The sequence below is a fragment of the Pelodiscus sinensis genome, chromosome 6, assembly GCF_052426305.1.
Source record: "Pelodiscus sinensis isolate ZL-2025 chromosome 6, ASM5242630v1, whole genome shotgun sequence".
Taxonomy (NCBI): Eukaryota; Metazoa; Chordata; order Testudines; family Trionychidae; genus Pelodiscus; species Pelodiscus sinensis.
Window position 1 is genome coordinate 131,095,449 of NC_143057.1, and position 12,006 is coordinate 131,107,454.

Below are 12,006 nucleotides of genomic sequence, written 5' to 3' on the forward strand. Positions count from 1 at the left end.
GGGGCCTGAGAACCACAGGGCCTGCCCAGCCCCACCAGCCTGCGCCCACGTGTGGCAGCCAGGCTTGGCCCCGCGCTGCTCTGCAGGGACTGGGGGGCACCCAGCACCGCTGGGATCTCTGGGGGAGGGAGGGAACGGCCCAGGCCTCCGGGCCCCAGATCCTAGGGGGAGAGGCAGCCAGCGAGTCAGACAGCGCCTGGCGCCCGGGAAGCAGGACACAGGCAGCAGCAGAGATCGGAGACCAGTGCCTGGGGGCAGGGTTAGTTCTTGGGCTGGCAGGGGGAGAGGAGGGCCTAGCTGGCCTGGGGGGCCAGGTCCCAGAGCGGGGGCACAGGGCCCCCCGCATCCCCAAGGACAGTCCTGGCTGCTCCGGGTCCCTGCGCTGACCTGTCTGAGCTAGAGTGTCCTTGGAACCCAAGAGCCCCCGTGCGCCCTGCCGGCTGCGAGGCCCCTCTGGCTGCAGGTAGAGGGCCTAGGACTCCCCCCCGCCCCAGGAGCCCCCTTGCAGTGCCTGCCGGAGCCCAGACCCCACCACCAGGCCAGGCCTGCCCCAGGAAAGCCACCCCACAGACCACGCCCAGGCACTGCCTCGCCTTGTTTATTATCCGCACCGGCCAACACCCCCAGCCATGGCTCCATGCCCCCGTCCCAGCACTCCTGCCCCCCAAGACCTCCAGCCACATGGCTGGGGGCCCCAAGCAGGGCTCCACGCCCCCCTGCCCCACATCCCCCAGCCTCAGAAGCCCATGCGGGGCCGCTTGCGGGGGGGCGGGGGCCCCGCGGCGCGCTGGCTCTGGGAGGAGGCGCCCCAGCGCTGGCTGCCCAGGCTGGAGGTCTGGCTGGCTGGGAGCTCGGGCGGCGGCTCCGGGGGCTCGGCGAAGATGGCCAGGTAGTCCCGCAGGGTTTTCCTGCGCTCCTTGGGGATGCCGCGCGAGCGCAGGGTTTGGGACGAGAGCAGCTGGGAGTCCTCCGCGTCCTGGCTGCCCCAGACCTCCTGGGAGCCCGGGCCGCCGGGCTGGGAGCTGCTGGCCCCTGGGGAGGCCGGCCACAGCTGCCCTGGGGCTGGAGATGGGTCGCCCTGGCCCGCTCCAGGCAGGGAAAGGTCCTGGCGGTGCGGAGGGGCTGGGGGGGGCCGGCTGCAGGCAGGGAAGTCGCTGAGGTCGGACTGGTAGGTGACGGAGGAGGTGAAGCTGCCCGACAGGCTCCGGCGGCTCCGGGTCTGCTTCAGGCGCCGTCTCCGGTCCCGCAGCGCGTGCAGTTTCTGGGCCCTGGTCACGCCCAGCTGCTCGTCCCACCACGCGCCCCAGCCGCCCTCCCACGCCGCCGCCAGCCGCTGGCTCAGGGTGTCGGGCCGGGCCTCAGGCTCCATGAGGTGGGGCGGGGCCAGGGGGCCGGGGGGCGGAGCCAGGGCCCAGGGCCCCAGGCAGCCCCGCTCCTGCATGGCGCGGTGCAGCAGCTGGCGGGCCTGGTGGTGCAGGGCGCTGTCCCCGGCGGGCTGGCTCAGCTCCTGCCGTGTGAAGAGGCCCCGCTGGCTGATGGGCGCAGGGGGCCGGGGCAGGATCCGCTCCGGGAGCTGGCTCCAGAGCCGGCGCAGAGCCTTCAGCCAGCGCCTGTAACGGGCCGCGGCTGCTGGGCCCACGCCGGGCCGGGCGTCCTCCAGGACGGTGCCCGGGGAGCGGGTCCCTGGCCGGCCGGGGCTCTCCTCGCTGCCCCACGCGGGCGAGGCCGGGGCGGAGGCCGTGGGGCTGGGCGCCGGCGGCTCGTGCAGCAGGGTTTGGTAGAACAGGTCCCCGGCCTCGGAGAGCTGGAAAACCAGCAAGGCCTCCCGCCGCCCCTGCCCAGCGCGGGCGGCTGTCACACCTGGGGGGAGACACAGAGGGGTGGGGGAGACCTGGGACTGAGCCCTGCCCCCCATGCAGAGCTAGAAACCCCCCAGCCCGGGCCCTCGCCCCCCTCCCCCCAGAGCTAGAGACACGCCCCCACCTCAGCCCACAGAGCCCCCGAGAGTTAGGGGGGCCCCACCGCAGCCCACACAGCCACACCAGAGAACTAGGGGATCCCTCCCCCAGGCACAGGGCCTCCCTCTGGCTGCCCCCCAGCCGCAGGGGCCTGGGGCTGCTGGGACAAGGGGGCTCCATGCCAGGCCCCCCCTTACTCCCCCAGCCACCTACCAGCAGCGGGTGCCGTCAGCCTCTGGCGCAGCAGGCCCTGCCAGGGGGTCGCCTGCGGGGGGAGGTGCTGCAGGCCCTGGGAGATGGGCTGGAGCCGCCGGGGGGCCCCTGCGAGCTGGCAGGCCGAGTGGCCGCCCCCTGGGCAAGAGGGACAGCATGAAAACCCATGTGGGGGCTCAGGCCCCACAACCCCCCACACCTCACCCCCCGCCCCCTAGTCCCCCCAAAGCTCCCCCTACGCCTCCCCCACTGTCCCCCAAAGCTCCTCCCACAGCCCTGCCACTGACTCCTCACAGCTCCCACCCCACGGCCCCCAAGATTCCCCCCAAAGCTCCCACCCCATGACCCCTGAGATTCCCCCCATCCCCCAAAGCTCCCCCCACATTCTCCCCATGACCCCCCAAAGCTCCCACCCCAGGCCCCCTCACTTCTCCCCCCCCCCCCGCTCACCCATGTACTGCAGCAGCAGCAGCTCCTGGGTGCGCTGGGCGCCCAGCAGCACCTTGTGGCTCCGCTCCGGGGACCGGCCGGGGGTGAGATGGGCGAAGATGGGGGGCCCCTCCAGCATGTGCTCCCAGCGCAGCACCGGCACCAGCGGGAAGCGCTCGTCCATCACGTACACCGAGAACTGGGGGCAGGGCACCGGGCTCAGCAAGAGCCCCCCGCCTGCCCCCCTCCCCCCCCCAAAGCTCCTGGCCACGCTGTGGATTTTCAGCATCCTGCCGGCCGAGCACCCCCCGGCAGGCCCACGAAGCCGCCCGAGTGGGGCACTGCTGGGCCCCCGGCTCTGCGGGACCGGCCCTGCCCCCGGGCACTCACCTGCGTGGTGACAAGGTGCTGGCAGGGGTGAGCCCTGCCCAGGTACAGGGGCAGCATCACGCGCTCCCCTCGCTGGCACTCGGCTTCCCCGCCCACCTTGAACAGATCCAGCTGGCTGCCGGCGGGAGCCTGGAGCCGACACGGAGCAGAGCGTCAGCCCCGGCCTGGCCGGCCCCCCCCCTTCCTGCCGGCGGGAGCCTGGAGCCGACACGGAGCAGAGCGTCAGCCCCGGCCTGGCCTGCCCCCTCCCCTCATCCTGCCAGCGGGAGCCTGGAGCCGACACGGAGCAGAGCGTCAGCCCCGGCCTGGCCTGCCCCCTCCCCTCCTGCCGGCGGGAGCCTGGAGCCGACACGGAGCAGAGTGTCAGCCCCGGCCTGGCCTGCCCCCCCCCCCCCATCCTGCCGGCGGGAGCCTGGAGCCGACACGGAGAAGGGCGTCAGCCCCGGCCTGGCCTGCCCCCCCCCCCCATCCTGCCGGCGGGAGCCTGGAGCCGACACGGAGCAGAGTGTCAGCCCCGGCCTGGCCTGCCCCCCCCCCCATCCTGCTGGCGGGAGCCTAGAGCCGACACGGAGCAGAGTGTCAGCCCCGGCCTGGCCTGCCCCCCCCTCCTGCCGGCGGGAGCCTGGAGCCGACAGGGAGCAGAGTGTCAGCCCCGGCCTGGCCGGCCCCCCCCCTCCTGCCGGCGGGAGCCTGGAGCCGACACGGAGCAGAGCGTCAGCCCCGGCCTGGCCTGCCCCCCCCCCATCCTGCCAGTGGGAGCCTGGAGCCGACACGGAGCAGAGCGTCAGCCCCGGCCTGGCCTGCCCCCCCTCCCCCCATCCTGCTGGCGGGAGCCTGGAGCCGACATGGAGCAGAGCGTCAGCTCCGGCCTGGCCTGCCCCCCCGCCCCCCTGCCGGCGGGAGCCTGGAGCCGACATGGAGCAGAGCGTCAGCCCCGGCCTGGCCTGCCCCCCCCTCCCCTCCCTGGCTGCCCCCGTCTCACCCGCACGTCCAGGCACTGCAGCCCCGTGCGGTCGGCGCAGCTCAGCACCCGCGGGTGGGCGGTGAACTCGCTCCAGCGCCACGGCGACGCCTCTCGGAAGAACATCGTCTCGGGGTCCTGGCGCAGCCGCTGCAGCCTGGGGCACAGGACGGGGCGTCACCGCGGGGCCGTGACACACAACCCGGGGCCGGCACACGGGGGTGGGGGAGGGGAGGGAAGGACCCTGGCCCCAGGGACCAGCACCTCACCTGGCTTTGGGGGACACGCAGCTCCCACAACAGGGGTTCTGGTTTGGATGAGCCCCAGCCTCTCACCCTCCGCCCCAGGCCCCCGCACTCCGCCCCACACTCTGCCCCCCATCCTCCGCCCCAGCCCCCCACCCTCTGCCCCCACCCTCCGCCCCACACTCTGCCCCCCCACCCTCCGCCCCAGCCCCCCATCCTCCGCCCCAGCGCCCCACACTCCGCCCCCCACCCTCCGCCCCAGCCCCCCGCACTCCGCCCCCCACCCTCCGCCCCACACTCTGCCTCCCACCCTCCGCCCCCCGTACTCTGCCCCTTACCCGGTCTCCACGTTCCACAGGTACACGGCCCCGCCGAGGGTGCAGACGGAGAGCTCCCCGGGGAGGTGGGGGCTGCAGGGAAGGGCAGGGCAGGGCATCAGCGCAGGGCAGAGCCCCCTCGGCCACGGGCCCAGGGTTTGCGTGAGGCCCGACGCCCTGCAGGGAGTGCTCTGGGACGCTCCCAGCCCCGTGAGGGCGGAGGGGCCTGAGCCCGGCTGGCCGGGGGACGCAGGGAAAGCTGGGGGGCGGGAGGACTGGCCGAGCGGTGCCGGACGTGGCGCGGCCGAGGCCCTTTCTTCCCCGACCCGGGTGGCTCCAGCCGGGCCAGGGCACCTACCTGACGGTGAGGCAGGAGGCTGGCGCGTCCGTGCGAACGACCTGGAGCGGGGTGGGGGCCGCGCCGGCCCGGAGCCGCCAAGCGCCGCAGTGATGAGCCGAGCGCACGCCCACGACGGCTGCGTGGGGGACGGAGACACGTTACCACGGTGACGGAGCGGGGCCAGGCCGAGCCTCAGCCGGCCCCTCGGGCCCCCCCCACGCTGCCGGGAACGGCCCAGCCAGGGCCCCACTCACCTTCCCCCCCCACCTGCGCGGCGGCCACCTGCTGGACCCGGCCATTGAGCTCGAACTGCGCCGGGCGCCCGCGGGTTCGGGGCTGCAGGACCCCCGCCCTCCGTGCCACGGCCACCTCCTGGAAACCTGGCCACGCGTCAAGGGCCACGCGCCGCCTGCAGGGGTCACGGCCGCCCCTCGGCCCCCCACCCCTCAGCCCCCCTGCCCTCCGTGCCACGGCCTCCTCCTGGAAACCTGGCCACGCGTCAAGGGTCACGCGCCGCCTGCAGGGGTCACGGCCGCCCCTCGGCCCCCCACCCCTCAGCCCCCCCGCACTCCGCGCCACGGCCACCTCCTGGAAACCTGGCCACGCGTCAAGGGCCACGCGCCGCCTGCAGGGGTCACGGCCGCCTCTCGGCCCCCCACCCCTCAGCCCCCCCCGCGCCACGGCCACCTCCTGGAAACCTGGCCACGCGTCACGGCCGCCCCTCAACCCCCCACCCCTCAGCCCCCCCCGCGCCACGGCCACCTCCTGGAAACCTGGCCACGTGTCAAGGGCCACGCGCCACCTGCTGGCGTCACGGCCGCCCCTCAGCCCCCCCCGCCCTCCGCGCCACGGCCACCTCCTGGAAACCTGGCCACGCGTCAAGGGCCACGCGCCGCCTGCAGGGGTCACGGCCGCCCCTCGGCCCCCCACCCCTCAGCCCCCCCGCCCTCCGCGCCACGGCCACCTCCTGGAAACCTGGCCACGCGTCAAGGGCCACGCGCCGCCTGCAGGGGTCACGGCCGCCCCTCGGCCCCCCCGCCCTCCACGCCACGGCCACCTCCTGGAAACCTGGCCACGCTTCAAGGGCCACGCGCCGCCTGCAGGGGTCACGGCCGCCCCTCGGCCCCCCCGCCCTCCACGCCACGGTCACCTCCTGGAAACCTGGCCACGCGTCAAGGGCCATGCGGCGCCTGCAGGGGTCACGGCCGCCCCTCGGCCCCCCCGCCCTCCACGCCACGGCCACCTCCTGGAAACCTGGCCACGCGTCACGGCTGCCCCTCAGCCCCCCACCCCTCAGCCTCCCCCGCGCCACGGCCACCTTCTGGAAACCTGGCCACGTGTCAAGGGCCACGCGCCACCTGCTGGCGTCACGGCCGCCCCTCAGCCCCCTCCGCGCCACGGCCACCTCCTGGAAACCTGCCCACGCGTCAAGGGCCACGCGCCGCCTGCAGGGGTCACGGCCGCCCCTCGGCCCCCCACCCCTCAGCCCCCCCCGCGCCACGGCCACCTCCTGGAAACCTGGCCACGCGTCAAGGGCCACGCGCCGCCTGCAGGGGTCACAGCCGCCCCTCGGCCCCCCCGCCCCTCAGCCCCCCCCGCGCCACGGCCACCTCCTGGAAACCTGGCCACGCGTCAAGGGCTACGCGCTGCCTGCAGGGGTCATGGCCACGCCCCCGGCCCTTGGCCCCCCCGCCCGCCAGCCTCCATCCCCCCCCCCCGGGCCAGCCCCCTGCCTAGCAGAGACTCGGCCACACCCGTCCCTGGTGCCCCGGCAAGGAACTCTGCCTCCCACGGCCCTGCCCGCCGGCAGAAGGATACAGAGGAGGTTCATGGCCTCCCCGCCTGGGTAGACCAGGCAGCCGCCGGGGTCGGGAGCTGCGTCCTCAGCAGGGAGCCAGGCCAGGGCCCCCCCCGTCGGGGCCTCGTCGAACAGCAGCGTCGCCCACTGCAGCGCCAGCTCCTCCTGGACACTCTCGGCCAGCAGCCCCACGGGCACCTCGTACAGCCAGTCCCGGGACAGGGCGGAGAGCCAGCGCAGGCGGGAGCTGGGCCAGAGCTGCGGGCAGCCTCTGCGGGGACAGGCGGGCACCGGGGACAGCTCAGCCCTGCCCCCGGCCTGTCCCCTCCCCTCCTCAGCCTCCCCAGCCCTGCCCCCTCCCCTCCACAGCCCCCCCCAGCCTGTCCCCGCCCCAGCCCTGCCCCCTCCCCTCCTCAGCCCCCCCAGCCCTGCCCCCTCCCCTCCACAGCCCCCCCAGTCTGTCCCCGCCCCAGCTCTGCCCCCTCCCCTCTCCAGCCCCTCCCAGCCCGCCCTCCCAGCCATGCCCCCTCCCCTCCATAGCCCCCCCCAGCCCTGCCCCAGCCGCCCTCCCAGTTCAGCCCTGCCCCCTCCCCTTCTCAGCCCCCCCCAGCTCTGCCCCTCCCCTAGGCTGCCTGGCCCTGCGGCGCACACCGTGCCCTGCCCCCATGGAGGGGCCCTGCCCTCACTCACCGCCGGGGCTCCCGCCGCCTCAGCTCCTGCACCAGGCTCTTCACGGAAATGGTGTTTTCCCGCACCTTGCTCTGCGGGGGAGGGGCAGGCTGAGGTCGGGGAGCAGCAGGAGGGATTGGGGGGCTGGGGGAACGCGCAAGGGGGAGGGGCACACGAGATGGGCAGGGAAGAGGCCCCACAGGGGTGCAGGGCACGTGGGGCAGGTGCAGCCAAAGACGCAGGCCAGAGGGGCCCTCACACCTGGGCCAGGGCTCAGGCTGCCAGAAGCCTGCCCCCCCCCCGTCTCCTCGGCCCCCCCAGCTCCGCGGGCGGCAGGGCGACCCCCGGGCGCGTCCTGTTGTGCTGTGAGCCTCGGGGAGGGACCAGCGCTGTGCGCCTCAGCCTGGCGCCGCGTACGGGTGGGGCTGCCCCAGCTGCCGCTCCCCACCGGAGCCCCGAGGGGGCCTGGCCGGCCACAGGAAGCGAGACCGAGAACGGGACAGAGAGCCGCGGGCATGGGGCAGGCCGGGGAGCGGGAAGCCGGGCAGTCTGCAGCTGGGGACTCGGGGGGCCTGGGGTCCCCCCCCAACAGGGACTGTGCTGCAAGCCCGGTTTCTGCCTGAACGGGCCCGGCTCTACGCTACCCTCCTGGGGACGAACGACCCTGCCGGTGCTGGCTGAGTCACAGCTGCCTGCGGCGTCGGGGCGCGGGCCCCGTCTCGGACGGACTCGCTGCGGCGTCGGGGCGCGGACGTGCTGGGGTGCGGGACCCGACCCCCCACGGGGCGGACATGCTGGGGTGGGGCCCCCATCCCCCCGCAGGGTGGACATGCCGCAGGCACGTCTGGGGCGGACAGGGAGGCCAATGGCAGCGGCCGGGACCCAGGAAGGCCGACGCGCTGCGAGCTGCATGCCCTGGCGACCGTGCTCAGCGAGGAGGCGCTGCCCAGAGCTCCGGCTAAGTCCCAGCGCCTCCTTCCCCCCCTCCCTTGCGATCTGTGTCCCACGAGCCCCGAGTCGCCCAGCTGGGCCGGGCCGGGCGCCTGGCTCTCCAGGGAGCAGAGATGCAGGGAGGGGTCGCGCCCCAGCTCACCGGCAGCCGCGCCTCCCCCAGGTAGAAGTTCTCCTGCAGCAGCCGCCCCATGGCGCCGAAGGCCTCCGCGGGGTGATCCCGGAAGAAGTATCCCAGCTGCCGGGGAGAGAGGCCGGGTCAAGGCAAGAGGCCTGGCTGGGGGCAGGGCCCGTTCCCTGCCCCGCTCAGCTGGAGCCCTGGCGCTGCAGCTCGTGGGCCAGACAGCGCAGCCTGGGCTGGCAGGGCGCTGGCCACAGAGCAAGGGACCAGGCCGGGGGGCCTCCACCCCCAGCCATTTGCACGGCCTGGCGGGTGGGTCCTTGCTGCTCACTCGGCTGGGGGTCCTGGGGGCGTAGCAGGAGCGACAGCCTGGCCCTGCCTGCGGGGGCCTTACGGGAACTGAGAGGCTGAGACACCAGAGCACCGAGATCCACGGGGGCAGGGAACCGCCCAGCCCGGCTCCGGCCCGCCAGGGACAAACCCTCCAAGCTCGGTGGGCTCCCCCAAGCCTGGGAGGGGGCAGGGCTGTGGGGACATTTGGCTCAGCCAAGACAGACGGGGGCCCTATAGCACTTGGCAGAGGGGCCAGCGGGAGCCGCCTTCACCTGCCCTTCCCTGGGCCGCCCCAGGCCAGGCTCCGGCTGGAAACGCGCTGGCGGGGCCGGGGCCCTGCCGAGGGGCTCAGGGGCAGGGCTCTGGGCGGAGCAGGCGGGCTGGGGCCCAGGAGCAAGGCAGTGAGCTGTGCAGCCCCTGGGGGGGTCTGGCCCATGGAAGGGGCCCTCCTAGTGCCTGTTTAAAGCCCTGGAGCACCCGCCGGGACCGCGCAGGGAGGGGCCCCCGGAGCCTGGGGTGCAGCCCGCCGGGACCACGCAGGGAGGGGCCCCCGGAGCCTGGGGTGCAGCCCGCCGGGACCACGCAGGGAGGGGCCCCCGGAGCCTGGGGTGCAGCCCGCCGGGACCACGCAGGGAGGGGCCCCGGAGCCTGGGGTGCAGCCCGCCGGGACCATGCAGGGAGGGGCCCCGGAGCCTGGGGTGCAGCCCGCCGGGACCATGCAGGGAGGGGCCCCGGAGCCTGGGGTGCAGCCCGCCGGGACCATGCAGGGAGGGGCCCCCGGAGCCTGGGGTGCAGCCCGCCGGGACCGCGCAGGGAGGGGCCCCGGAGCCTGGGGTGCAGCCCGCCGGGACCATGCAGGGAGGGGCCCCGGAGCCTGGGGTGCAGCCCGCCGGGACCACGCAGGGAGGGGCCCCCGGAGCCTGGGGTGCAGCCCGCCGGGACCACGCAGGGAGGGGCCCCCGGAGCCTGGGGTGCAGCCCGCCGGGACCGCGCAGGGAGGGGCCCCGGAGCCTGGGGTGCAGCCCGCCGGGACCATGCAGGGAGGGGCCCCGGAGCCTGGGGTGCAGCCCGCCGGGACCACGCAGGGAGGGGCCCCCGGAGCCTGGGGTGCAGCCCGCCAGGACCGTGCAGGGAGGGGCCCCGGAGCCTGGGGTGCAGCCCGCCGGGACCATGCAGGGAGGGGCCCCGGAGCCTGGGGTGCAGCCCGCCGGGGAGGGGCGGGGAGGGGCCCCGGAGCCTGGGGTGCAGCCCGCCGGGGAGGGGCGGGGAAGGGCGGGCACAGCTCATTGAGGTCGCCCAGCCCCCGTGGGGAGTTCCCAGAGGCCTCCTCTGTCCCTGACAGCCCAGTGCAGTGGCACGTGCCTTGGATCACAGCCCCGTCCCCTCCCGAGCCCTGGAGCCCCCGTCAGCAGGAGCTGCTGGGCAGCCCATGGGGAGCAGGGCCGGGGGGAGCGCCTGCTGCCAAGACCCCTCCCCTCCCCTCCCCACAGGGCTCTCTCACCTGCCCTGCGAAGTCCAGCGCTGCCCTGGCTCCTGGCCGGCCGGCCGGCCCCTTCCTCTGGATCTGCCCCTGGTATAGGAGGTCCTGGGCCACCAGCGCGGGGACCCGGCAGCCTGCAGGAGTGAAGGGCAGGGCCAGGCGGTCACCGCAAGGCATCACAACCCCGGGAGTGGGGAGGGGTAGGGGGTACAGGGGCGCACGTGGGGGGCAGGGGCACCCCCATGGGCTGGGGGCAGCACTGGGAAGCTGCCTGTGTACTCAGGGCTACCCACCCCCCACCCCCAGCCGTGAGCCGCTCTGGGGGTGGGCGGCGACTGGGGGGCGGGGACGAGACAGGCACTAGGGTCTCCCCGCACCCCAGATGCTGCCGGACAGACGAAGGGGGCTCTCACCCGCGCTGGGGGGCAGGAGCGGCACCGCGCAGGCCTCGGCCGGCACCCAGCTCTCGCCCGGCCCCGTGCGCAGCGGCAGGAACCCCTGGGGGGCAGAGACGGGCACAGACACGTTAACGTAGGACCCACCCCCACCACGTGTACCTCAGCCCCATGGCCCGGCCACCCCCCAGCTCTGCCAGCCCTCCAGCCGGACCGCACCCCGCCTCGGCCCCCCGCCTCCTGCCTCGGCCCCCCCGCACCCCCCAGCTCTGCCAGCCCCCCAGCCGGACCGCACCCCGCCTCGGGCCCCCCCCCCACCCCCCAGCTCTGCCAGCCCCCCCAGCCGGACCGCACCCCGCCTCGGGCCCCCCGCCTCGGCCCCCCGCACCTCCAGCTCTGCCAGCCCCCCAGCCGGACCGCACCCCGCCTCGGGCCCCCGCCTCCTGCCTCGGCCCCCCCGCACCCCCCAGCTCTGCCAGCCCCCCCAGCCGGACCGCACCCCGCCTCGGGCCCCCGCCTCCTGCCTCGGCCCCCCCGCACCCCCCAGCTCTGCCAGCCCCGCCAGCCGGACCGCACCCCGCCTCGGCCCCCCGCCTCCTGCCTCAGCCCCCCCGCACCCCCCAGCTCTGCCAGCCCCCCAGCCGGACCGCACCCCGCCTCGGCCCCCCGCCTCCTGCCCCAGCCCCCCCGCACCCCCCAGCTCTGCCAGCCCCGCCAGCCGGACCGCACCCCCCCTCCTGCCTCAGCCCCCCCGCACCCCCCAGCTCTGCCAGCCCCCCAGCCGGACCGCACCCCGCCTCGGGCCCCCGCCTCCTGCCTCGGCCCCCCCGCACCCCCCAGCTCTGCCAGCCCCCCAGCCGGACCGCACCCCGCCTCGGCCCCCCGCCTCCTGCCTCGGCCCCCCCCACCCCCCAGCTCTGCCAGGAGCCCGCCCGCGGGGGGAGGGGCCGCACCTGCTCGTGCCCCCGGCCGGGCCGCACCGCGCCGCGCCCCCCCCACCCCGGCAGCAGCGCGCGGGGTCGGGCGGGGCCGGGGGGCCCGGGGCTGCAGAAGGCGGGGAAGAGACACGCGGGGAACGCCATGGGGGCGGGGCCTGAGCGCGTTCGGAGAGGGGCGGGGCTAGAGCCCGGACTGCCGGGGGCGGGGCCTGAGCGCGTTCGGAGAGGGGCGGGGCTAGAGCCCGGACTGCCGGGGGCGGGGCCTGAGCACGTTCGGAGAGGGGCGGGGCTAGAGCCCGGACTGCCGGGGGCGGGGCCTGAGCACGCACAGAGAGGGGCGGGGCTAGAGCCCGGACTGCCGGGGGCGGGGCCTGAGCACGCACAGAGAGGGGCGGGGCTAGAGCCCGGACTGCCGGGGGCGGGGCCTGAGCACGCACAGAGAGGGGCGGGGCTAGAGCCCGGACTGCC

The 12,006-nt window shown here is 76.0% G+C and overlaps 1 protein-coding gene across 3 annotated transcripts; it reads right to left on the reverse strand.

Moving 5' to 3' along the window:
* Positions 1 to 582: 582 nt before the first annotated feature.
* On the reverse strand, positions 583 to 11,697 carry TAF1C (TATA-box binding protein associated factor, RNA polymerase I subunit C). Of its 3 annotated transcripts, XM_089779505.1 has the most exons (14): positions 11,554 to 11,697; positions 10,619 to 10,703; positions 10,227 to 10,339; positions 8,414 to 8,509; positions 7,342 to 7,412; positions 6,672 to 6,922; positions 5,108 to 5,233; positions 4,872 to 4,989; positions 4,535 to 4,606; positions 3,973 to 4,108; positions 2,991 to 3,119; positions 2,622 to 2,799; positions 2,172 to 2,309; positions 583 to 1,860 (listed from the first exon to the last, which is right to left on the reverse strand). In XM_089779505.1, the coding sequence occupies exons 1-14, from the start codon at positions 11,680 to 11,682 to the stop codon at positions 737 to 739; spliced, it is 2,766 nt and encodes a 921-aa protein (XP_089635631.1). In that variant the 5' UTR covers positions 11,683 to 11,697; the 3' UTR covers positions 583 to 736. The 3 variants fall into 3 exon arrangements, with proteins under 3 accessions (XP_089635631.1, XP_089635632.1, XP_089635633.1); XM_089779506.1 differs by lacking the exon at positions 4,535 to 4,606; XM_089779507.1 differs by lacking the exon at positions 2,172 to 2,309.
* Positions 11,698 to 12,006: the final 309 nt, after the last annotated feature.